At 43.0% G+C, this 25,884-nt stretch overlaps 1 protein-coding gene across 2 annotated transcripts; it reads right to left on the bottom strand.

Moving 5' to 3' along the window:
- Window positions 1-3,050: 3,050 nt before the first annotated feature.
- Utp15 (UTP15 small subunit processome component) lies at window positions 3,051-25,825 on the bottom strand. Of its 2 annotated transcripts, none has more exons than XM_057790037.1 (13): window positions 25,698-25,825; window positions 22,673-22,843; window positions 21,086-21,178; window positions 20,812-20,996; window positions 19,346-19,524; window positions 18,586-18,711; window positions 16,256-16,391; window positions 13,805-13,889; window positions 12,882-13,028; window positions 11,258-11,359; window positions 9,817-9,950; window positions 9,344-9,402; window positions 3,051-6,157 (listed from the first exon to the last, which is right to left on the bottom strand). In XM_057790037.1, exons 2-13 carry the CDS (start codon window positions 22,760-22,762, stop codon window positions 5,907-5,909), a joined length of 1,587 nt encoding a protein of 528 aa, XP_057646020.1. In that variant the 5' UTR covers window positions 22,763-22,843; window positions 25,698-25,825; the 3' UTR covers window positions 3,051-5,906. The 2 variants fall into 2 exon arrangements, with proteins under 2 accessions (XP_057646020.1, XP_057646021.1); XM_057790038.1 differs by lacking the exon at window positions 25,698-25,825 and adding an exon at window positions 25,441-25,690.
- Window positions 25,826-25,884: the final 59 nt, after the last annotated feature.

Genomic DNA, 25,884 nt, shown 5'->3' with positions numbered 1-25,884 from the left:
AAAACAGAGGTTACAGTGGCGAACTGGCTAGAACACCCAGAATCTAGTCTCTGGCTTGTAGATGATGGCAGAAGAGATGGACTTTTGCTTTCTGGGGCTGTGCTCTTGAGCAGCGGCTCCATTCCAGCCCTTTGATGTCACAAAGACCTAGTTCCCTATATGAAATCCTTATCTGTGTTAGCTTCCTAGCATCTGACAGTTAGAGACGTAGGAAACAGGTACTCGCTCGCTCTGTTGTGGATTAATCTGAACTGTCACGCTTGACTGCGCTGAAGGAAACCCAGAAAGCAGGTAAAACCCCACCACGGGTGCCTGCACGGATTCTCCAAACAGATCAGCATTTCAATCAGTTGACCTAGTTAGGAAAATCTGCCCTCAGCAAAGCCGGTGTTGTTTAAAGGCCTAGAAAGAAAAGCCATAGGAAGGTTCTCCTCCCCAGACACGAGAGCTTCTGGCTCTCTCCAGTCACCAGATTTGGAGACAAAGACTGAAATCCTCTCTAGTACATACCCTCTTTCAGATTCAGCCTGGAATCCACATCCTTCCTGGTTCTCCATGATGCTGGCAGCAGCAGATCGTGGTATTTCTGAGCCTTGGCAATCTCATACAATATGTGAACCGTGAATTCCGTGTCTCCGAGGGAGACTAAGACAAGTCTCTACTGAAGAGAGATTTTTCTTTTCCTCATGGAGGTCAGGCCAGTCAGTACTAGGAACCTTAGTGACCAAGCAGGTACCCAGATTCCCAGAGACCACACAGGTACTTGGAACCCCCAGAGGCAATGTAGATACCCAAAACACCAGAGGTCATGCATGTCACAAAAGCCTTAGAGGAGATACCCTACTGAACCTGAAAGAAATGGGCATATCACCCCCCATCCCTAACCCAGTAAAAATTTAGCTTCTTCCAAGGGAGTCTCACTGGAAAACCAAACTACTCTTAAGACTGCGTGCCTGAGAGCGGCTGTCTAACAGAAAAAATTCATTTAGTCGCATCTTCGGGGATCCCTTTCCTCATGCTGTGTCAGGGCTTTTAACTTTTTAAAAACTCTCTCTCTCCCTCCTTCCTCCCTCCCACCATCCCCCTCTCATTCTGTTGTTCCCCTCCTCCCCCTACTGTCGCCCCACCCCCACCCCCAGGGTTTCTCTGTGTAGACATGGCTGTCCTGGAACTCACGCTGTAGACCAACCAGCTACCTGCCTTCTATCCAGACCAAGAGTTAAGCAAGCAGTTTCAGTGTGGTGGTTTGAATAGCAACAGCCCCCATAGGTTCATATTTAAATGCTTAGGCATCAGGGAGTACCTCTCTTTGAGAAAGACTAGGTGTGGCCTTGGAGGAAGAGTGTCACTGGGGTGGACTTTGGGGTTTCAAAAGCCCACACAAGGCCCAGTGTTACTCTGTGCCTATAGATCAGAATATAGCCCTCAGCTACTGTTCCAGCGCCTGCCTGCCTGCATGCAGCCATGCCATGATAGTGGACTTAACCTCTAAAATGGTAAGCCCCCAGTTAAATGCTTTCCCTTATTAGAATTGCCTTGGCCATGGTGTCTCTTCACAGCAGTAGAACAGTTGCTAAGACATCTAATAAGGGAGCAAGGTGGTGAGAACATTTAGGCTGTCTTCAATGTAAGAAACCTCAAGTGAACAGCGGCTTCCTAATGTTCTAATGCCTAATGTAATAACCAATGTTGCCGCAACCCTAGGACCTCAGGGCATCAGCTTGTCGGAAATATACAGAATGCTAATATATAGACATGAGCTACTACGTGGATTAAATAATAGCCAGATGACTGGAGAAACATTAGGGCTAAGTATATTGGGCAGGACAGTTCCAGAAGAAACTAGAATATGAATCTATGTAAGGAAGATCTCATCAGTGGAGAGAGGTGTCATCCAGTTGGCTCAAGGCTGGGAAAGGGACAGAAAAATGAATCCCCACCCATCAGCTGAGACATTCTTCCCTTCCCCTGGATGTCAGAAAGGGACCTTTAGCCTCAGACTCAAAATCATACTACTGACTTTGGACTTGGTTCCAAGTCCTTTTGACTTGGAATGAGCCCCACTACCAATTGCCCCCATTAACTGCTTGGTAGACAAGCTTATGTCAGACTTAACCTCCAGGATTGCAAGAGCCAATTTCCTTTAAAAAAACAAAAAACAAAACAAAAAAAAAAAAACCCAACACCTTTAATGTTTCTAGCTCAATCTCTCTAGCATGCAAACCAAAATTCTTCAACTAACCTCATGTCCTTAGCCAGATTTCTGTCGACCATCGGTCTTTGTATGAAACTTATTATGCTTTCTTTCTTAATTATTCTGGACCATCTGGCAGTCCTCGATGCCAGCTGCCCTCATTGCTTTCTCTTGCTGTGATAAAACACTGACCAAAACCAATTTGGGGAGGAAAGAGTTTATTTAGCTGACAGCCCACCATTTAAGGTAAACCAAAAGCTGAAGCAGAGACCATGGAGGAATACTGCCTACTGTCTTGTTCCCAGGCTCAAGTTCAGCTACCATGTTTTTCTTTTTGGTTTTTCGAGACAGGGTGTCTTTATAGCTGTGAAGCCTGCCCTGGAACTAGCTCTTGTAAACCAGGCTGGCCTCGAACTCACAGAGATCCGCCTGCCTCTGCTACCATTCTTACATACCCTAGGCTCACCTGCCTAGCAATGGCACTGCCCACAGTGGGCTGGACCCTCCCACAGCAATTAGTAATCAAGAAAATGCCCCGCAGATATATCCACAGGCCAACCTGGAGGAGACAATTCCTCAATTTCGGTTCCCTCTTCCTAGGTGTGTCGAGTTGAGGACAGAAGCCAATGATAACACCAGCTGGAAACATGTCAGTCTATCCTACATCTCGACTGTTCTGCACATCACTTACCATCATCTGATCCACTACAGACGTTACCAAACCTTCCCTCGACCACAATGTTAGCTAAAATGGACTGTGGTTTATTTTGTTCATTTCAATAACCTCTGGATCTCAATGTCTCAAGATCACGAAGTCTTCAGCCATTCGGTTTTAAAATCTACTCACACTCGGGCAGTAAGAAAAATAAATTTATTGAGAGTTCCAAAGGAACTTCATGGAGAAGGAAGAAGTACGGACAAGATAAAGGGGAGAGAAAGTCGGCAGGGAGTAAGCACTTCTATCTGGTGAGGCAGGGCAGTCACTGACTTTACTTTCTCTGCATGTAAGATGCATTCTGGAAAGGGCTTTCTCTGCTGAAGACCCCAACACAGCATCCCCAGCCTCCCACATCTCCCTAGAGCAGTGGTTCTCAACCTTCCTAATGTTGCAGCCCTTTGATACAGTTCCTCATGGTGACGCCAATCAGAAAGTGATTTCATTACTATCCGTAACTGTAATTTTGCTATTGTTCTGAATCATAATGTAAATATTTTTTGAGACAGAAAAAGTTTGCCAAAGGGTGTGAGACTCACAGGTTGAGAACCAAATTGTTCTGACCTAGAAGAACAATTTCACTGTAAATCTGAATTTGTAGACGGAGCCTGAGTCGGATATACCAGCCCTGGCCCAGGCACCACGGCTACAGGAACAGGCGACATAGGAAGAGATAACAATATCTGCCAGCAAATGGGGTTCAGTTTCTTAGGGATATTTTGTTCAAAGATAAAACTATTCAACGGTCATTTATTAACGTCAGGCATATTCAAACTTTTTTTAAATGTTTAACTTGGAAGAATCCCAGCGAGAAAACTACTCCCCATTCGAGGGAGTCTTTAACGGCTGGCAGAATTCAGTTCAGTTCAGTCAGTGGAGTTTCTAACCATCCCATTTGACATCGATTCCTTAAGCAATTTAACAGTACAGGCATTTGAGAAATCTGACTCGAAACGAACAAACCTTCCCATATATTTAAGTCTGAGTTAACATAATAAATTAAACATAAATGAATTCTCAGGAATATTTCATTATTTTTGCATCCATGGTAAAACATCAAAAACGTCCCAACGAAGCAGCACAAGACTAAGAATTCATTAGGCATTTGACTCCTAAGGCCAACATTACATATTGAAATATGTCAATTATGTTAAAACGCTTCATATAGCAAGTAATAGTTTTAATGAATATAAAAACAACCCCTAAATTGGGTGTGGTAGCACACACCTTTAATCCCAACACTTGGGAGGCAGAGGTATGGATCTCTGAGAGTTTAAGGCCAGCCTGGTAACAGAGTGAGTTCCAGGACAGCCAGGGATAAACAGAGAAACCCTGTCTCAAAAAAACAAAACAAAAAATACCCTTCTGAACAGAATTGCACTGAGGATTATGGGAAATGTTTCCTAGTCTTAAGGGTTTGTGATTACTATAAATATTACACAAGAGTTGCAGCACTCTCAAAAGGAGTGAGTCCCCAGCGGGCGAGCCCAGAACAGGGATGATAGGAACTCAAGCTTGGGGAACTGAGTGACTTGAATTAATTCACTGTTAAGAGAGAATGATTTGACACTTAGACAGTTGTGACGAGAATAAATGAAGCGATGGCCAGAAAATCCTCCAGAGCTGCACAGGGGACAGCAGCTTCAGGTAGAATCCTAAGTGTAGTGCAAACCCTGCACACTTAGGAAGACTTACTTAAATGGTTGTACTTAAGTCAACCCTTTCAACCTTAAAGCACAAACTCTCATTTGTGACTAATGTAACTACTCAGAAAGGCAAACTCCAGCTTTTCACAAGACACCATGCTGTAGAACTGTTTCAACTCACTAAAGGGAACCTATATACCCTATTGTTGAACTTAAAATCGGAACATTCCAGACATATCCCCACTTCTGCTTTAAGGAATCTAAGTTTATAAAACTGAGATTATGATCACTCAGTACAAAATCTTTCCCCAAGGGCTCCTTCAGCTCAGGATGCCGTCACCAGACACATACTAACCTAAGTAGGGTAGCTGAAGGAAGGGAGGGAAGTAATGGCTGTGGACCAGGATGCTGGTCACAAGTCACTGACTGGCCATCGGGAATTGACACACCTCAGAAAGTCAAGAAGAAAAGAATCCTTTTATAAAAAAATAAGGTTTACAATGAACTTTCAAAACCACAATTTTTCAAAGCAAACTGCTCCTATTTAGGGGTCAGACCCACAACATAAAGAACAGAGAAAAAGAAGAGTAGGTACAGGAAAGAGAACTGTTCTGGAGGGCCACACACACAGACCCAAAGGAACATGCGCACAGGCTGACGGGCCGTTACCCGTGAGGGCAGGACAGCCTTCTCACAGACTGAGGCAGGTGAAGCTGGAGGGAAGGCAGCACACTAGGACGGACTGGCTCAGTCAGATTGCTCTGGACTTTGTCCTGCTAAGCAGACTAAAGACAACACCGTGGAGAGCACAGTTCACAGGTAAGCAAGGACTACAACACCCTAACTATGCTTCCAGGAGCAATAGTCTATGATCTGCCACACTTGGAAGACAGTCAGTCCCACAAGCAGCTGGGTAGAATGTGTGACCCAGGACTTCAAAGATAACAGCAAAAGAGGCCAAAGTTCTCAGGGGCACTGCGTACAGGGAAAGAGGTTCTGCTGTTGCTGTTTGTCCTTGATATTTCCCAGGCTAGAAGTAGAAACAAAACAAAAACCCAGGTGCTGTTCCCTTGGCAGAACTCTGCCCCACAGCAACCAAGGTTTGACTCCTTTAAAATCAGTATCAACTCATCCAGGGTCAACAAGACACTGTGACCAAAACACCTAAAATCTTCCAGCAGAAGATGCCACAAAATCAACCAAATTAATACATGGAAAACCATGTCTTCAAACAGGTCTTATTTCCCAATTATAATTAATCCAGTCTCTTCCATAAAACTCCTGTAAATTAACTCTTTGAATGTCTTGAAGATGCCGTCTTCTCAGCGATTAAGAGTCAAACAACTCCCAGTTAGGAGCTCTTGTCTGCATCAGCGGGCTGACAGGGTGTCTCTGTCTTCTCCTCCTCTGGGAGTTCAGCAGGCATGTGCTCTGCCACAGGGGCGCTGACGTTCCTCGTCATGGTGGCAAACAGCATGTCCATCATCCCCAAGGTTTCCAGGAGTTCTCTTTGGTAATCGATTTCTTTTTCTACGAGTCCTTGAAGTACTATGAACTTTTTATCAACTATGGGTGACTGGCCAATCACAGGCAGATATATATCTACAAAGGGACAGAAAGTATATTAACTAGAAACACTTTCTGTGGGTGAAATCAATATTAGAAACAGTATGATGCTAAATATAAAGACACTGAATACCAGTATTTTTAATAATTAAGTTGTAATTTATAGAAAGCATAACAATCCATCTAATTAAATGAATTTTGAAAAGAAATAATTATATAAAACACAGGGTATGGGGGCTTATTTTCATTTTCATGTTAAAAACTACATGACTGGGGGCTGGGGAGAGTGCTTGCTTTGCAAGCAGTTAAGATCTGAATTTGATTCCCAGAACCCATAGAAAAGACAAGAAAAAGAAGCTGGACACCTGGCATACAACTGGAACCCAGCCCTGGGGAGGTGGAGACGGAAAGGCCCGAGGCTGGCCGGCCACCAGCTGAGCTCTACTGCGCTTCAACATCAGTGACAGAACCTGTCTCGGAAAAACAGACAGAGAGGGATGAAGGAAGCCCCAGGATGCCGACATGTGGCAAACATGAAACAGAGAATTAGGTTCAGGGCTGCAAGAAGGAATGGACCACATGAAAAAGCATGAGGGCACCAGAGTAAGTCCCATGCAGGACCAAGGGAAATCCAGAAACACTGAACTTTAGATCTGTAAATGAAACAAAGAACCCAGAAGCAGACAGGGTGAATCCTCCTCATTGTGGCTTTCAGCAAGAGAGAAAAAGACGGCTTTAGTGGGCTCTAGTCACACACCCGGCCCTCTAGAGTCAGTGGGCTCCAGTCACACAACCGACCCTCTAAAAAGAGCTGTCCTAGTTTGCTCATGCTTGTCATGGGAAGGAACCATCTTACACTACTAATCTCTTCCAGACAGGGGCCAGGAGCCTCTGCATTTTCTCATTTCCAAACCCCAAAAGGGTTTTCTACTCTACTGCAGAAGACAGTAGCCATCACAAAAATCCATATGGACTTTGGGAAATGGTTGTGACTTGGATACTACACCAGAGACAAGGACTAAACGATGAAAAGCTAAAAGCACCCTCGACTTTTTGCTGCAGCTGAGAGCTGCAAGTGGGAGAATAACAGACCAATTGCATGGGAACGCAAGGGAAGAAGGGGCTGTGGCAGAGACTGGCCTAGCAGAGCACTCAGCATCACTCAGCGGTAGTGCAGAAGCCGCCGGCACGAGCCCGCTCGGCCTGACTGCTTTCTACATTCTGAGCCCCAGACTACAGAGAAACGCAGCCCCGGCGTGGTGTTTCTGTGCCCACACTGGTACTGGTAGAGTACCTCTGATGTAAAGTGGTACCCAGCCTGGTGGTCCCCAGCTCATGAGGGTGGCCCGGGGGTAGACACTGTATAACCCACACTGCTGAGGCTGCCCACAGGCGTGCAGAGCTCAGCCCAGCACAGCCACCCCCATCTCCTCAGCAGGAAGATATGGCTGCCCCGCACTGTTGTGTACTACACTGCTCTACTTCCTTCTCCCTCGCTATGGTTGCTCACTGACATCCTAAGTACTTCTTCTCCAATCCTGCTGCTTCTCTTTCCTTTCACTAACTTCCACTGTTTATTTTTACCTTGGCTGAGTTTTAAATTCCTGGCTAACCCTATCACACCCTCGGGCCTCACATTTCCCTCCTTCCTGGGGGTACAGTTGTTCTCTGGTGGTTTGCTACATGTAAATATGGGTTTGGCTTTCAGCCACTACTGCAGGCTGCTTTCTTTATGTGGGTAGCAGGCAGAGATGTGAAGCAAAGGTCTCCCTCCATACAGACTCAGCAGCGATTCCATCCCAAGATGTGTGGTCACAATGGAGAACAGAAGACAAGCGGAGCGAGCAGTGTGCGTCCTCCACAGGGCACTAACTCTTCATCAGGTGGCCCTGCAGCTACCGAGAGAGCTGAATACCTAACAAAGACAATGACCTCAAAGAGGCAACCATGGAACAGATGAAGGAAGGAAACAGTCAGACCAAAGACACTGACAAGGAATTCCTCAGAGAGACTCTAAGGAAAAACCAAATAGAAACCTTGGATATGAAAGATTCAATAAATTAAATCACAGTGGAAAATATTTGGATTAAGTCAAGCAAGAGAAGATGGGAGATCGTGGGTTGAGGAATTATCACATCCTTCATACACACTGTCAACAACCAAAGCAAATACATTCACAGCTTTCAAGAACTTTGGGTCATGACAAAGGGAAAAAATCTAAGAGTCTTCGCTGTAGAAGCATACAGAATCTAGGCAGTAAAATTGAAGCAGTAAATTTCAAAGTCCAGGGAAAGATACAGCCATCCCAATACAGGGGCACTCAAACCCTAAACACACATTCCCAGAGGAGAACCCTCTGTGTCACACTACAGCTAGCATGGAACAGAACGCCACAGACAGCAGGACCACGTTACTCACAGAGGTGAGTTCAGCTAGTGCTGAACATCAGCCCTTTTCAGAAAAGAAAGGGCAACGGGAAGTGATGTCAATCCTAAGAGGAATAACTACCAACCAAGAGAATTACATCCAGTGAAGCCACCTTTAAAACTGACGGAGAGGGTAGACTAGAGTGAACCATGGCCACTAAACCAGCATAAGGAAGACGACACTGAAGGAAAGCCACAATCACAGGAGCTTGAGAAAATTCGCATCAAGAGAAAACAGATGAGCAAAAGAGGATTAGGAGAGAATCAGAGGTTTTCAATCCAAGAAACCGGCAAATCAAAGATGAATGGACAAGGAAGAAAAGACAAAGATCAGTTAGGGGAACACGAGAATCTTATAGGAATTAGCACACACCTCTCAGTTCTAACCCCAAATACAAACTCTGGCTTTCCTCCTCCAATTGAAGCATGCAAACGTGGCTGTGCATAGTGGCACATGCCCATGTCAGCGGTTGGGGCACACACCTGCCCATACACACCTTCATATAAGCCATATAAGAATGTAAAAATCCACCACCATTATAGATGTTCATGGGAAAAAACTTTCTTAAACTGTAATTATCCTAGTTCAGCCAATTCAAATCTGCCACTGTAACATTTTAATTGCACCTGTACCCCTAGGTTTTCTGTTTCAGGTTCTTTAATTTTTTTCCAACGCTGAGGCTCAAGCTCAGGCGCCTGACAGATGGACGTGCTGACAGATGTTCTGCTGCTGAGCTCAGGCCCAGCACCTCGGCTTTCCCAAGCCTGCTGGAACGTCTCTCTTACAACTACTCACCAATGATTATCTCAGCAGCGCGAATCAAAACAGGGGCAAATCTCGGCTGAGACAGATTCCTACAAAGCAAAACTTCTGATTAATGAATCTTACAAGGCCTGTCCCTGGCGTTCAAGCAGGCTTTTGGGAACCTGTTCCCCATGCGGAGTTGCCTCGCCCAGCCTTGATGTATGGGGAGGAGCTTGGTCCTTTCTCAACTTGATGTTTTATTGACTCCCATGGGAGACTGAGGAGGAGTGGATGGGGAAGGGGGAAGGGAACAAGAGGAGAGGAAGGAGGAGAATTGGAATGTAAAATAAATGAAAAAATTTAATTAATAATAAAAATAGAAAATTAAAAAAGAAAAAAGAAAAACATCCCTAAAACCAACTTTAATTGTCCCACCAGTTCTCTGTAAAGAGCAAACTAAAAGTAGGTGTCTCTCACTGGGTAATAACAGAGGACTTCAGCCACAAAACTCACGTCAAGCATACCTTATCAAAAAGTTCAGAACCCGGGTAATCTCCTTCTCATCCCGACCTGCAAGAGCATTGGCAAGGACTCCTCTCCGATTCAATTCCTTTATGATGGAAACTGTAACCTCGGGCGTCTTTATTACACAATTAGGCTAGAAAATGTTTAGAGTCAGTATAGTCAAAAAGACAGACAAGAGAAAGATCACTACCCTGCACTGAACTACCAAGCTTATCTTCACAATCCCAAGTCATGGTAAATCAAACCCATCGTCAAGACGGTTCCCCATGTCCTTTCCCTTTTTTTCTGACAGGGTCTCACTTTACAAGCCACAGCGGGCCTTAAACTTTATTTTGTAGCCCAGCTTGACCTCAAACATGTGATTTGCCTGCCTCAGCCTCCCAAGTGCTAGGATTAGAGGCAAGAGCCATAATACCAGAGACTATTTTTGTTTAGTTTTGTTTTGTTTGAGACAGGGTTTCTCTGTATAGTCCTGGCTGTCCTGGAACTCACTCTATAGATCAGGCTGGCCTTGAACTAGAGATCCGCCTGCCTCTGGCTCCTGAGTGCTGGGATTAAAGGTGTGTTCCACCACCACTCAGCTATAATGATTCTTCAAGAGCTCCTCACTGGCTAAGCGTGGCAGCGTACACCAATGGTTTCAATGCTGGGAAGAAAACCAAGGGGATCCTGAGGGCTCATTGGCCATCCAGCCAGCCACCTGGTGAGCTCCTAGTTCAGTAACAGACCCTGCCTCAGACAGACTTTTTACCACCTGACACAAGCCAGGGTCATCTGAAAAGAGAGAACGTCAATTGAAAAATGCCTCCATTATACTGGCCTGTGGACAAGACTATGGGAGTATTTTCTTTCTTTCTTTCTTTCTTTTTTTTGGATTTTTCGAGACAGGGTTTCTCCGTAGCTTTTGGTTCCTGTCCTGGAACTAGCTCTGTAGACCAGGCTGGCCTCGAACTCACAGAGATCGGCCTGCCTCTGCCTCCCGAGTGCTGGGATTAAAGGCGTGCGCCACCACTGCCCGGCTGGGAGTATTTTCTTGATGTGGGTGCCCAGCTCACAGCGGTGGTGCCACCTCTGGCAGGTGGTTCTGGATTGTTCAACAAAGCAGGCTGAGCAAGCCATGAGGAACAAGCCAGTAAGCAGTGCTCCTCCATGGTCTCCACTTCAGCTCCTGCTTCCAGGTCTCTCTGCCTTGAGATCCTGTCCTGACTTCTGAACCTCCTGATGCACTGTAAACTCGTTTCCTGCCCAGGCTGCTTGGTCTCGCTCTTTACATAGCAAAGGAAGCAAACTAAGATACATATGATCTCAAGAAGATGGACAACAACTGAGGCAAATACCCAGCACTGATCTCTGGCCTTCCCACACGCATATACATGGACCCTGCCACACACACACAAAATTAAAACCTAGTTAAGTGGAAAGAACGTGTTTCTCACTTACCTCAAGGACTCTATCAAGTGCCTTTGATATTCGGAAACTTTTCAGGTCCCTGTCATACCATTCTAGGTGCTTCTTTGCTGGTCTGTTGATCATGATGTCATCCTGAATGAAACAGCAAATTTATAGAGGAAGAAAATTACTATCTATACAGTTCCATTATAATAAATGTTTTCCATTAGAGCTGGCCCTGGCAATATAAGTGAGGGGGACCTAGATCTGAGGTCCCAAGAGCAGGAGAGCTTGCTACAGCTCTTTGCTGTAGGCTGCATCGGGTAAGCTAGCCAAGGCAGTGCCGAAGAGCTATTCCAGGTATGAGGGAAAGCTAGCGAGCTGACCAACCCAGCTACCACCCACGCCTAGAACCAGGCCTACGAGTTGGCCCACCCCAGCATTCACTAAATCTATAAACCGTTGGAGCATGTGAAGGGGATGAACCTGCAGAACCTACAGCAGGATCTCCATGACACAGGACAACAGGATATCCAAGAGGAGGCCCAAAGACAGCCATTAATGATAGATAGTGTAGCAGAAACCAGAGGCCTCAAGCAGATCAATGACTCGTGGCAATGAACACTTGCAAGTAAAGATAAACAGACTAAACGGCAAACTGTGTGTCTCAACTGACCACACTACAAGTTCCATGACAAGAGTCTCCTTTTTTTGTTTTGTTTGGTTTTCTTTTAAATTTGGTTTTGTTTTGGGGGAGGCTGCGAGAGCAGGGGACAGGGAAGTAGTAAGCAGGATCAGAGTGCATGATGGGAAATCCCACAAATAATCAATAAAAGTAAAATATATATAAATAAAAATAAATGTTTTCACAATAAAGTGAAACATTTTAAAGTCAGGATGTTTTTACAATACACAACAAATAGTGTTCCTGTGTAATAATAACAATAATAGTAATCACAATCATGATCCAAATGATACTATGCCATGTTAATGTGCTCTTATGATGTTTAGCCTATATATATGTAAGTGGCTCTATTCTGAGCAAACTTACTCAAAAAAAAAAAAAAAAAGAAAAAAAAAGATGAATAAGCAGGCAGTATGACCACATATAAAGAGAAGAAAACAAACTGGAGACTCAGATCTAGTCGTCACAGCTCTGGTGACCTCCTAGGCCACCCGAACTTGACAATTCAGTCCCTCTACAGTCCTAGGAAGACATTACAGCCACACGCGGTTTAGAGGACAAATATGACACTATTCTGATGATGGTAAAGCACTGTATTAGTTCATGATTCGGGATATTAAGTAGGTAGTTCCTACTCCCCATTATTCTTTTTTTTTTTTTTTTTTTTGGTTTTTCGAGACAGGGTTTCTCTGTGGTTTTGGAGCCTGTCCTGGAACTAGCTCTTGTAGACCAGGCTGGTCTCGAACTCACAGAGATCCACCTGCCTCTGCCTCCCGAGTGCTGGGATTAAAGGCGTGCGCCACCACTGCCCGGCCTCCCATTATTCTTTAATAATTTACTATAGCAATCTGGAACCAACTCTGATGGAAAAAGAAGCAAAATAAATGTACCTATTTTGAGTCATACTTTGCAGTAAATTCCAGGAATGGGTGAAATTGACCCTTCTAAGAAATGTCATATTTTAAAAAATAATAAAAAATATATACTTACCTGTTGCTTCATGTAAATCTTTCCTTTAATAAAGGTTCGATATGCAGGCCTCCTTCTCGGGAGAGATTCCTTCTTTGACTCTGATTTCCGGTGTTTAACGCTCAGTATTCCATTGGTCATCCCCACAACTATCGTCTCATCTTCATGCTAATGGTAATCAGAAAAATCAGTCTATTTTTAACCAACATTTTATAGTACCTTTGACTCAAAACAGCATTTATACCATGTCTGCTACTTCTTACCCACAGTTCCAGTCAATGCAGACACTCCTAACAATGATCTACCCAAAATGTTATCGCAAAACCACCGTCAGGACGGACCTTCTCACCCTCTACAGCACTGCCAGTGAAGCACATGGGATGAGAGTGCTGACGTCGGCTGATCATTAATAAGATGCTGTGACCTCTTGACAAGTGTCAAGTAAATGTCTGTACTTGGAGTAGAAAGAGGACTACACAGGGGCATGACTCTTGGAAGCTACTCCCCCACAAGAGAGCTTCTCTTTACTTTTCCTCTCCAGCTTGGACTTCCCATGTAACATTTCAGGTATCTTCTGGCCCAAATGTGGCTCCTCATGAAACCTAACAGTGAACATTCCAGAAAGCACAGTGCTCACTCAGCTGCTCCTGCCCTCTCTGCCTTTTCTGGGGCCAATCTGCCATTCTTGGGCTTTGTAACACCTTGAGTTTGTTGAAGGAAGAGTTAACATCGTCCTAGTCCCGCCGCAGTGTTACCATGGCAGCAGTCAGTGCCACCAAGTGGGAATTCACAGTTATCAGAAAACATCACATCCTAGCGACTGTCTTGACTCAAGCAACTAATGTGCTTTAATTAAATCCATAGGTAAAACCCCAAAGATTCCACTTTACTTTTACTTCATGGGCATGGTGTGTAACAACTTGAAAAGAGCTAAAAGTACGTACAGAAAGTGCCAGACTCAAGATGGAAGCTGTGTAGTCAAAGCTGTGGACGACCTTGTAGGAAGTCGTGCTGTAGACCTTGACTTTCCTGATGAGAAAGAAAAATTCTGTCAAGTCACCTCAGAAATGAGTGAAAACACCAAGTTTTTGGGTTTTTTTGGTTTTCATTTTTATTTTTTTGAGACAGGGTTTCTCTGTGTAGCTTTGAAGCCTGTCCTGGAACTCACTCTGTACAGCAGGGTGGCGTTGAACTCACAGAGATCTGCCTGCCTCTGCCTCATGAGTGCTGAGGTTAACGGTGTGCACCACCATCGTGAGACTCCAAGTTTCTGTTTATAGCAAACTATATAAATACAAAAATTTAAACAATCAAACTGGATGCTTGCTGTTAATTCCAGCACGTGGGAGGCAGAAGCAGGAGGATCTCTGTGAGTTCAAGGCCACCCAGGTCTACAGAGAAACCCTGCCTTGAAGAATAAATGAATAAATAATAAAATTTACACAGTCCATAAAAACACTGATGTAATACTAACTGTAAAGTATTCCGTCACCAAGCTCCTTGAAAAGCTAACTATATCTCATCACTAGCCAGGTTTGATTAAAAACTAACTAGGAGTTTATAAAAGAAACCAAAAGACAGACCATAAGCCAATGTCATCTGAAGATAAGCCATAGGAATAAAACAAAGGATCAATGAATGTGCACAGTAAGTCATAAGGCAGGCTTCCAAGGCCAGCACAGCCCTCTGCTGGTACAGAAGCAGCATCCCTGGCTCCTCCCCTGAACTGCAGTAACACTGTATGTCTTTTCCTAACAGCAGGGAAGAAGTGGTAGCCTGGAGACAAAACTATTAACAGTAAAAAAGGAAATCCTACAGTCTGTCAGTACTAGTCACATGTGGTACTGTACCCGACGTGTAGCTACAGAAGAGGAGGTACGTTTTAAAACCATAGAAATGTTTATATAATATTATATTATGGTGTATATTTTAGAGACAAAATTCACTTCTAGCATCTTACTAAGTAAACTGATTACATGTTAAAGACAGTTCATATATTATGCATTTTACTTTTACGTTAGATAATGGACTACATAAAATATGTTAGTAAAAGAAATTTTTTGTAAGACATGCAAGACCAGGAATGCTGCTTCTGTACCCAACGGAGGGCTGTGCTGGCCTTGGAACTCTACCTTGTGGCTTGCTGTGCACATTTATTGTTTTGTTTTCAAAACAGCGTTTCCCTGTGTAGCCTGGCTGTCCTGGAACTTGCTCTGCAGATCTCAAACTCAAAGAGATCCACCTGCCTCTACCTCCCGAATACTGGGATTAAAGGCATGCACCATGATGCCTGACTTTTTTTAACCTCTTTTAATGTGGCTACTAAAGCATTTAAACTTACATATGCAGACTGCATTATGAGTTTGCTCGACAACAGTTTTAGAACATCAAAAGTAGAATACTTAAATTAACTATTTAGATGACTTTTCAGGGCTATGGACGGAATGAAGGGCCTTGCACAAGCTAAGAAGTGCTCTAAAAATCATAATACTCACACCACATTAATGCATAGAAATAATCACAGGACGCTTGAAATTTTGTTTTGTTTTTGAGGCAGGGTCTCTCTGTAGCCCTAGCTGCCCTGGAACTCACCACACAGACCATATTGGCCTTGAACTCACATTGATCCAACCTGTCTCTGCTTCCCAAAAGCTGGGATTAAAGGCATGGGTCACTACTCCCAGCTGTAGTTTTATATTTTAAAGAATGTAACCCAGAATGAAATATATCCTCAGAATAAAAACTTCAAAATACATATGTATATATAAAATGGCTTTAAAAGAAACTATAAGAAAATAAGCTATTGCCGGGCGGTAGTGGCGCACGCCTTTAATCCCAGCACTCGGGAGGCAGAGGCAGGCGGATCTCTGGGAGTTCGAGGTCAGCCTGGTCTACAAGAGCTAGTTCCGGGACAGGCACCAAAGCTACAGAGAAACCCTGTCTCAAAAACAAAACAAAACAAAAAAAAGCCAGGCGGTGGTGGCGCACGCCTTTAATCCCAGCACTCAGGAGGCAGAGGCAGGCAGATCTCTGGGAGTTCGAGGCCAGCCTGGTCTACAAGAGCTAGTTCCGGGACAGGCACCAAAGCTACAGAGAAACCTTGTCTCGAAAAACCAAAAAAAAAAAAAAAAAAAAAAAAAAAAGCTATTTCAAAAGATCAGTGTTCAAGTGGGTAAGCAATATTGTTCTAGTGTATAAGCTAAAGCAAGAGATAATTTATTTCTGGGGGAATATAAGTAGTTATATGTAAATAAAAGATCAAACTATTTTAAAGCAATAGACTTTTATTCTCTATGAAAACCTTTAGAACATTTAACTACAAATACTGCTAAAAATAACTCAATTTCTCAAGCAGTAAGTGCTAACAACAATACACAAGAAAACTAGAATTCTACCTGTCCAGTGAGCCAGAGAGCAACCTCTGTCCAGAGCTGCTCAGACACAAACACGTCACAGTCTTATGATGATTCTTCAAAGACACAAGCAACTGTCCTCCTTTTAACATGTCCCAGACTTTGACGTAACGACCACCTGTGGAAAGAAGTAACCGCTTGTGTGATATTCTGCCTACATGCTCAGAATGATGGAGCTCTCAGAAGCACCCTCCCTGAGCTAGGTAAGCTTCAGGAGCCAGACCTCACACCCTGACCCCACCGGCCGCTGGGAGTGGTGCTTGGTAGAAATCCCTACTCACAGAAGCGCTAGCATGGCTAAGCTTCTGCTTATTTCACGTCCAGCAGAACAAATAGGGAACTGAAAATATTCCAAGTAAAGCACAATGAATTTGCTGAGGAGAATGCTGGGCCTGTGAGATAACTCGGGTAAAGGCCTTCCCGACAGCCTGATCCCTGGGACCCACATGGCAGGAGACAGCTGGCTCATCAAAGTTGTCCTTTAACACCACTCATGTACCTATGTACATAAACACACACACACATACACACTAAAAAAAATTTAAGGACTACTGTACAGCCATGGAAATCAATAATATAGATACTGCTTCCTAAAAATTTCATGAACCTCCACAAAGACTCAGTAATTTACTCTAAGAATCAAAAAAGGTAATAAAAGGTAACTTAATCTTATGATTTAAAAAATATTTTTTAGGAGCTGGAGAAATGGCTCAGCAGTTAAAAGCACTTGCTGCTCTTTCAGAGGACCTGGGTTCAGTTCCCAGCATCCACATGGTGGCTCACATTTATCCATAAATCAAGTTCCAGGGGATGTGACACCCTCTTGTGAACTTCGAGGACACTGAGTGATGTGGTACACAGACATACACATAAAATAAGTTGTAAATACTTTCAATAAAACACCAAGTATAGTGGGGAGGTGGTGGCGCAGAGACAGGTGAATCTGAGAGTTCGAGAACAGCCATGGCTACACAGAGAAGCCTTGCCCCAAGGGGAAAAAAAAAGAAAGAAAAAGAAAAGAAGAAACAAAAAACAAAAACCATCAAGTAAAAGTCTAATAGGAGACAGTGGAAAAGGAGAGTGTAGAGGAGAGTATTGTTCTCATCTGCCCACTGGGTCTATGCTCAACTCAATGCCCACCTTCCCATTTGAATGCGGCAGCTCATGAGGAGCACAGTTTGCAATCACTCCTCTAATACAACCTCTCCTCCTCAGGACGCCAGGAATTTAAGGGGCTGCCCAAGACACGTAGCTGGTAGCACAGATTTCCACCCACCCCTTTCAACTTGATTTCGTTTCCACTTTTCAAAACAAGAAAGAATTACGTCTGACAATGGCATAAAAAATGTTTTAAGTCAAGCAAGTATGAAAACATGTATAAAACAGATTTTTAAAAAGAAGAAATATGAAGCTACAGAGGGCCAGGTAAATACATTCTTTAGATATCAACAGTTTTGCTTTATGGACAAATGAAAAGGTCAGACCACTTCTCCCATTATGACTATAAAAATTCACTTTAGTAAACACATTAAAACCCAGCCAACTCCACTCTGTTGAAAAGCATCAAGCTCAGCCTATTTCACTCTACATCTGTCCTCTCCAGCATGTGTGCTGTTTGCTGGAGAGGAACTTGCCAGAGTTACAGATTCCAGACCCAAGGGATGGCTGCCAAAGCTATGCTGCTTTCTTAGCTGGAATAACAGAAGGGGAAGAGAGCAGACTTGATTGGTCAGGTGGAATACATATATTATCTAGTAAATTCTCATGTCCCAGGATTTAAAGCCTGCCACTCACCACGCTGCCTTGGATAAATTAGTTGATGCTTTCATTAGTCCCTTAATTATTTCTTTTTGTTTTGTTTTGTTTTTTGAGACAGGGTTTCTCTGTAGCTTTGGAGCATGTCCTGAAACTCAGTTTGTAGACCAGGCTGGCCTTGAACTCACAGAAATCCACCTGCCTCTGCCTCCCAAGTGCTGGGATTAAAGGCGTGCAACACTACCGCCCGGCATTATTTCCTTAATTATAAAATAGAATGCTAACTACCGGGAGGGCTGTCTAGCATTTGCGGTGATGTGCAAACAGCAGCACAGTGCTAGTGAGGGTCAAACACAGGAAATGACAGGCCCTTTCCACTGCCAGTGCGGGGCAGACACAGGAAACGACAGTTCTAGCCCTTCCCACTTAGCCTCTGAACAAATACTGAGATATGAAATTCAAGAAACACCAACAATCTACAAATGAAAACTCAAAAAGAAATATCTACTCTACTTGAGACCAACAATAGTGGTAAAAGCTATTTTGAGAAACGATACCTGAAGACACCAGAAGACCTCCAGAGGGGAAAAGCAGGACACTCTCCACTGGCTGCCCGTGCTCGACACAGAGAACATTTTTATTTGTCCGGGCATCAAACATCTTCACAGTGTGATCATATGACCCTGAAATGTAAATGTTTGTATTATGTGAATTTTGCTCTTTATAACAATATAAAAAGTTTGTCTGTTCACATACTAAAACTAAAAGGAGAAAAACAGTACATGAGATTTTTTTCAAAATGCACACATAATTCATAAAGTCAGTACTTCCAAGCCGTCTGTTCCTACCGTTTCTAATCCCACAGCACTATTTAATACTATACAGAATCCACTCCTGTCACCATGTCATCATCTGAGAATCTGTACGGGCAGCCACACAAACCGAGCTCCACCTACAGTGCTGCGGCTGCTGGGGCTCTAACAACCAGGGCACCGTGAGCCCACTACAGCCCGTTAGCTACGACGCTGTCGGCAGCTGAAGGTGTTCTCAAACGCATTTAGAGGGAACAAAATCCACTATCAAGAAAAGAAAAAGTAAACAAAGAAGAACTGACTTTATTCAAAACCACACACACACACACACACACATATATATATATATATTTTTTTTTTTTTTTCTTTTTTTTCTTAATGGTGCTGAGAACTGAACCTAGGGTCTCATGCATACTAGGCAAGTGCTCCACCACTGACCCCCATCGAAAATTTAAATCCCTCTACCCTAAAGAATCTATAGCAATAAGTAGAAGCAATTACTAACCTGTTACAAAAAGGTCTGGGTTCAGTTTGCTAGCACAGCCACACCTCACATAATCAGAATGCTCTTTGAATGTCAGAATTTCTTTGGAGTTTGGAATATCCCATAATTTAACTGTATAATCATCAGCTCCAGAGACCACATGATACTTGTCAGCTGTAAAATCTACCGTATGAACTGCTCTGAAAGATCAAAAGTTAACAGATTACAAAAAGGGAAGAACTCCACTGCTTGCATCTTCGAACACAAAATGTTCCTTCCTAGGTTTAAAAAAAAAAAAAATGAAACAAGCAAAAAGAGTCCTAAGGCCAGCAAGAGGGTTCCCTGGGTCAAGGCACTTACTGCCAGGCCTGACGGCCCAAGCTCTGTCTCTGGGACCACCATGATGAAAGGAGAGAACAACTCCTGAACGTGTCCTGTGACCTCCACAGGCATGTACACACCCAAACACACACAATAAGTAAATAGATATTTAGCTTCAGAAAAAAGAAAAGATTTATGAAAGAAAAAATAAGAAAAAAATGGGTGTTAGTATGTAAATGTAATACTATGTCCCAAAGTGTGATACCATGTTACTATTAGGTTAGCAAGAATATTACATAACAGAATACAGTCATTAGTGAAACAGGGTTCTAAATGCTGCAACAAAGGTAATTTTTTTAAAGTTTTTATTTATTTATTTACTAATTTTATAGAATGATGTTTTATCTGTATGGGTGTCTGTGCACTACATGCACGCGTGATGTCCTTAGATGTCCTGGGACCGGGCTTATAGACAGTTGTGAGCCACCATGTGGGAGCTGGAAATTGAACCTCTGAGAGAGCAGCAAGGCTCTTAGCACTGAGCCATCTCTCCAGCTCTGCAAAGGTACACTTTTTAAAACATAACAAAGAGCTCTTTGAAAAGACTTGAGAAAGACTAGCTATGAAGAGTTTCTGTTTTGAGTGTTTCAATGATGGGCACAAACATCCTGACAGTTTGCAATTAAAAAAAGAAAAGAAAAACAAACACTTGGATACTTTAAATCAATAGCAGATTCCAGCAATGACTCTAGTGATCCTGAAACAAAAGTCAGAAACCTGAATTTATCAAGGGGCAAATACTAGAAATCAAAGAAAACAAAGGCAGCATGACTTCAGCTAAGAGGGTCTGAGCCAGCCGAGCCGACAGCATCACTAGAGCTGGAAGGCTGCTGTTAGACCAGTGGTTCCCATCTTCAGCTGGTCACAGGTCCCACTGAACCTCCTAGACAAGACCACTTTCTAAACACCACACACAACTCTAGAGCAGTCACAAGCTCTAGGAACTGAATGGCAGAACTCAGGTTAAGTTCTTTCTCTGAGAAAACAGAAAATAAAGTACATACAGGCATAATCTTCACACAACCAATGTTTATCAAAAGCATGGGGCAGAGTGCACAGGAGAAAAAGAACAAATGAAAACAAAAGCACATCAGACTGGCTCTTACTTCGTGTGTCCTTCAAACTGCCTGAGGGGAGCCCTCCCACTGATATCAAAAAGTTGGACTACACCATCTTCACTGCCAGCGACAAGCAACTGACCATCCTGTCGAAAAGTCGCACAGTATGCTGTGTCCTTAAACCGGGAAAAGGTTTTTATGGGTTCTTGAGAGTACCGGCCATAAATGTGGATCTGTAAGACAAAAAGCAGCACTTCACTAGATGGCCCAAGCTCAGCAGTAAATCCTACACCAAAACAAAGATGCTCACTGTTGTACTTACTCTTGAAGAAGCGGTGACTGCATAGTTATATGGAGGCTGAGGAGAAAAGTGCACTTTGGACACTGCACCAAATTCCTTAATCTGAACAGGAGTCTTAATGAAAAACAAGAGAGTATTGGAGGAGTTAAAAACGCGAGCCATACTTAAGAATTATGCTATTTATCCTTCAGATTGTTTCATTTTGTTCTAGGTATCAATTAGTAGGTTGTGTTTAGAGAAATATGAGGAAAAGAGGAAGGGTAAAGAGACAGGAAAGGGTGAAACAAAACCCATCTGCTGCCCATCCCCAGACTATCCCTTTGACACTATAGAAGATAAGCATAGCTGGAGAGCCACAACCCACTGTCTCAGCAGCTGACTTTACTCCAATGCCCACCAAGAGAAAGAAGAGCTAAGCCTGTATCTACCAACTATAATTCTAAGTTAATAAAAAGATGACCAGACCATGTAAACAGATCTACATCTTTCTGCACCCACTAACCCACCTTAGCAATCTCTGCATATAAGCAATAAATTTACATTCCATTTTTATAAAGATTCACCGTAATTTACAGTCAGTCCACAACCAATGGACATAATTTTCAAGAATTCCAATATTACATTGGATACATCAATAAATATTTTTACATGTCTTAGTATGTTTTAAGCCATGAGTACAAAGCAAAAACAATGTTTTTATAAAATCATGACAGCTAATGTCAACTGCCTTTTTCAATTCTTTTTTATTTGTCCCAATATTACAGAATCAACAGTATCTAAACTGTTATCTCATTTGGTCTTGTGGGTTTTTTTAATCTTATTTGTATTTATATGTATGTGGTATATCTGCTTGTCTAAATGTGTGACATGCCCGCTGAGGTTAAAAAGATACTAGATCCCCTGGAACTGGAGTTAAGGGCAACTCTAAGCTGCCCAGTGTGCTAGGAACTGAACCCAGGTCCCCTGCAAAGGCAGCAAGTGCTCTTGATTTCACGTGGCTGAGACTACCTTCAACCTCCCTGAGTAATTAAGGAGGACTCTGAACTTAGCATCCTGCCTCCACCTCTCAAGTGCTGGGATTACAGGCACGTACCACTAATAGGTTTGTGCAAGGATGGAGATTGAACCCAGGGCTTCATGCATGCCAGGCAAGTATTCTACTAACTGAGATATAGCCATTTTAGTCTGTGAGTAAGGCTCAGTCTCTTTATATTTTTTATTATTAGATTATATTTCATTTTCCACAAACCTCCTAGTTCTAAACTTTTTCTAGTTTTCTAGGTTCTCAATTTAAACAAAACTAAACAAAAAGCATTCCAAGTCTTATTAGAAAGTACAGAGAAGCTAATTTCAGAGTAAGAAAAAGCAGGAAAGTCTAGAGTTTCATTTGTCATTACACACGTCCTGTGTTAAGCATCTGCATGGTTAATATAATTAAGTGGTCTGGACTTTTACATGAAGCACTAAGATAAAATAGATAACAAACAAATTATCCACCTAAATTATTAGTTTAGTTAACAGTTCTGCCAGCATAAGCTGGAGAAACTGACATAAACAGATAAAGAAATGAACAAACTCCCCCTTCCCTCATTTCCTCTCGTACTTTACCCTATAATTGCTCCAGTACAGAGTGTCTTGGGTGATCTTTTCACCAAGTACAGGATATGTCTGAATCGCTACAGGTTTATAACCAGCCATGATTTCATATAGTTGAGCTGTTGTCAAGGGGTCAACAGTCTGGAATTGATGTCAGGATAACTGCAGGACTCTGGCTTATGCCTGGAAGAAGAACATATTTTAAAGCGCATATTGTTTATAAACATCCACATACAAGTATGAGTTTCCTTCCACCTTCTTCCAAAAGGCTGTGTGGAACTTCATAGATTAATGATCAGTAAATCATTTCATTGGAACCCTAGAAGAGAGAGACACTTGAAGAATATAGACCAGGGTACCACATCAAACCTTCTGCACATATTGGCTGTATATGTGTGTTCTCAAACCTCCAAGACCAGTCTGCAACTCTTGAGAAAAAATATGACTCAGCCTTCCAAGAGTCAAACCAGAAAAGCATGCAGACCTAGAATACTCATTTCCTTGGCAAAAGAAATAATATAGAATTAGAAATATAGTTATCTCTACAGACGACTTCCTTTAAAAAAAAACATGTCAAGAAGGAAAACAAAGCTAATATTTTAGTGTAGACACTTACAATGAATTTAGAAATAATCTTCTGGACATAAGACATAAAATTAAATGTTAAAAGGTTTAAACTGTAGGGTAGAAAACTGAAATAGAATAAACTCAAAATGGTAGAATAAGATTTAAAAGATGAATTCAAGCTCTTTACATGTGATGACACCAAAGCATCTTCTGCAAAGCACCCAACTGAAGACAGCCAAGTGTACCAGATATGGTTCCAGCGATGCTACTTTCCATCCACCCTGAAAAGCCTGCAAAGACGCCATCAGTAACACCGAAACACACAGTATGACATGCTCTGACTACTGTTTTGATGCAGCAAAGCAAACCAACATTCAAGGGAAAAACTTCTCTATTCAATAAAACACCTACAATGTATAAGAGAGTATTCAAAACACTGGGAATATCAGGACAATAAACAGACATGATCTAAACCTTCAAACACCCAAAATGACTGGGCCTATCAGGAGTCTAGACTTAGCTTTCCTCCTCATTCCTAAGGCTCAGAGAAACATCAAGGTCTCATCCCTCAGCGACTTCTTTGTGTGCACGTGTGTGTGTAAAACTAGAGTCTTTCTCTATGGTGCTGCACCTTATTTCCGAGACAGGATGAGGCTTCTTATTGAACTCACCAACTGACAATACTGCCGAGCGAGCGAGCCTGGTTAGCAAGTCTGGGGGATCCTTCGGTCTCTGCCACCCAGCACTGGGATTTTAGGCATACTCCAAGCTCTCCTTTTTACCTGGGTGCCCAGGATTTGACCCCACTATAATTCACTAAAACATCTACCCAGCCCTTAATCTCTCAAATATTTCTAAACCTAAATTCCACTTAACCCGAGTTCAACTGCACTTACTCGTGTCTTTTTGATTATGGAATAGAAACAATGCCATTTGAAAGTCTCCTCGACTTCCGTATCCATCTTCCAAATAGTTACCAGTGTCGCTACAAAACTGAACACTGTCCAGAAAATGAAGCCCTAGCTTCTTAGCATGCAAGGTTCCGTTTGCTCTGGCCCTTTAAGTGTCACCTTTTGCTATTACCAACTGTTTACAGTTCACTAAACTCGGCACTCTCATTCCTTCTGACTTGAGCATGTGCACTCGACCAGGAAGGACCTTTCTCCACCCACCTCCTATTTAAGATCACCACAGGAACTCAGACTGTCCTTCAGAAATCCCTCTCTGCCTTCTGAGACTGGGTGTTCTCTCCCACGATCCTTTTTTGGTTCTATTTCTGTAAGTGCACTTAGTCACACTGCACTGTAATGGCCTCTTTTTCCAGTCAAATAAAACAATATACTCGAAGTATTTGTTTGGAAAAATGCTCAAACGATGATCTTTTTAGAAGGGGGGTAGGAGCATCGTGCAAATTCCTATTGGAAAATATAAAATCAAAATCAATAGTGGTCTATAACAAGAACAAAGCTGTACAGCGGGCATTCAAAAATACTTTCCATCAAGGGCAAGATGGTAAATATTTTAGACTTGGCCAACGAACAAGCAAATACATACATTTCATATAATATATATTAATATAGTTAATGACTTTACAAGAAAAATTTACAGTGTTTACAGTAGGCTTCCCCAATAATCACAGATACAATCTTTGGTGTTGTCGTTGTTGTTTGTGAAAGAGAGTAGAATTCTTTGAGGTCAAGGGCTACTTCATTTAATTCCAAGTCAAATCACTCTACATAGGGCAGGATGTTTACCTGTTTAAAAAAATTTTTTTTAGTTCACTAGATACACAAAAACCGGCACTGGAATAGATCCAAGGAAGAGTACCTCATAAGTCTATTTTTTTTTTTTTAAGAAATAAAAGCGCCCGGAGGAAAGAAGTGAAAAGCAGCGGTGACCTGCTAGATTGCAAAACTGAAGAACAGCGTTGGTGGGACGTGTGCGGGAAGACAGTGCAAACAAATAGCAAGATGTCATGACAACGAATGGAAGCCGGAGTCAGAGCCTAAGAAAACTGGGGTTCACTGAACTGGCATTACTACAACACAAGGTGTGATCAAATAAACCGTGTAATTAGAGCAGTGAGCACACAGAAGAGGAAGCTGTTTACTTCCACCTGGAAAGAGTGCCAGTTCAGCGGGGTCTATGAGCATAACATGACACGATGGGCATCAAAGGAGCAGGGCGCAGGGCAGAGGGAGACGAATACCCACCCAGCCATTCTCCAATCACTAGGACACAATTCTGTCCTTGGTTTTGGAAAAGAGCAGGCTACTTCAGGGACTGTCAGCGGTGGCTAGGAGAGCGACTACGGAGAAACAAACAGAGCCTGGGCGAAATTAAATCGCAAGGACCCTCGGAGGCAGGTAAGTTCAGTGATCTGCGGAGCCTGGCCAGCATGTCCAGCATGTCAGAGATCACAGCAGACCTGAGCAAGCCTGCGCCGCCACCGGGAACCACCATCGCCTACCTCTGCGGGGGCCCGCGGGTCCGCCGAGGCACCCCGATTCCCAGGACGACTCCCCTAACTTCGCCAGCTCCCTACAGGAGATGTGTCTGAAGCACTTGCTCAAACTCACGCGGACGCTCCAGGAGCCGGAAACGCACAGGCGCAGGAGTGCGTCGCGGGCAGATGACGTAATGGCGCATGTGCAGAA

The sequence above is a fragment of the Chionomys nivalis genome, chromosome 15, assembly GCF_950005125.1.
Source record: "Chionomys nivalis chromosome 15, mChiNiv1.1, whole genome shotgun sequence".
Lineage (NCBI taxonomy): Eukaryota > Metazoa > Chordata > Mammalia > Rodentia > Cricetidae > Chionomys > Chionomys nivalis.
The sequence above is the reverse complement of the archived record's forward strand: the minus strand, read 5'-3'. Positions and strand labels throughout refer to the sequence as shown.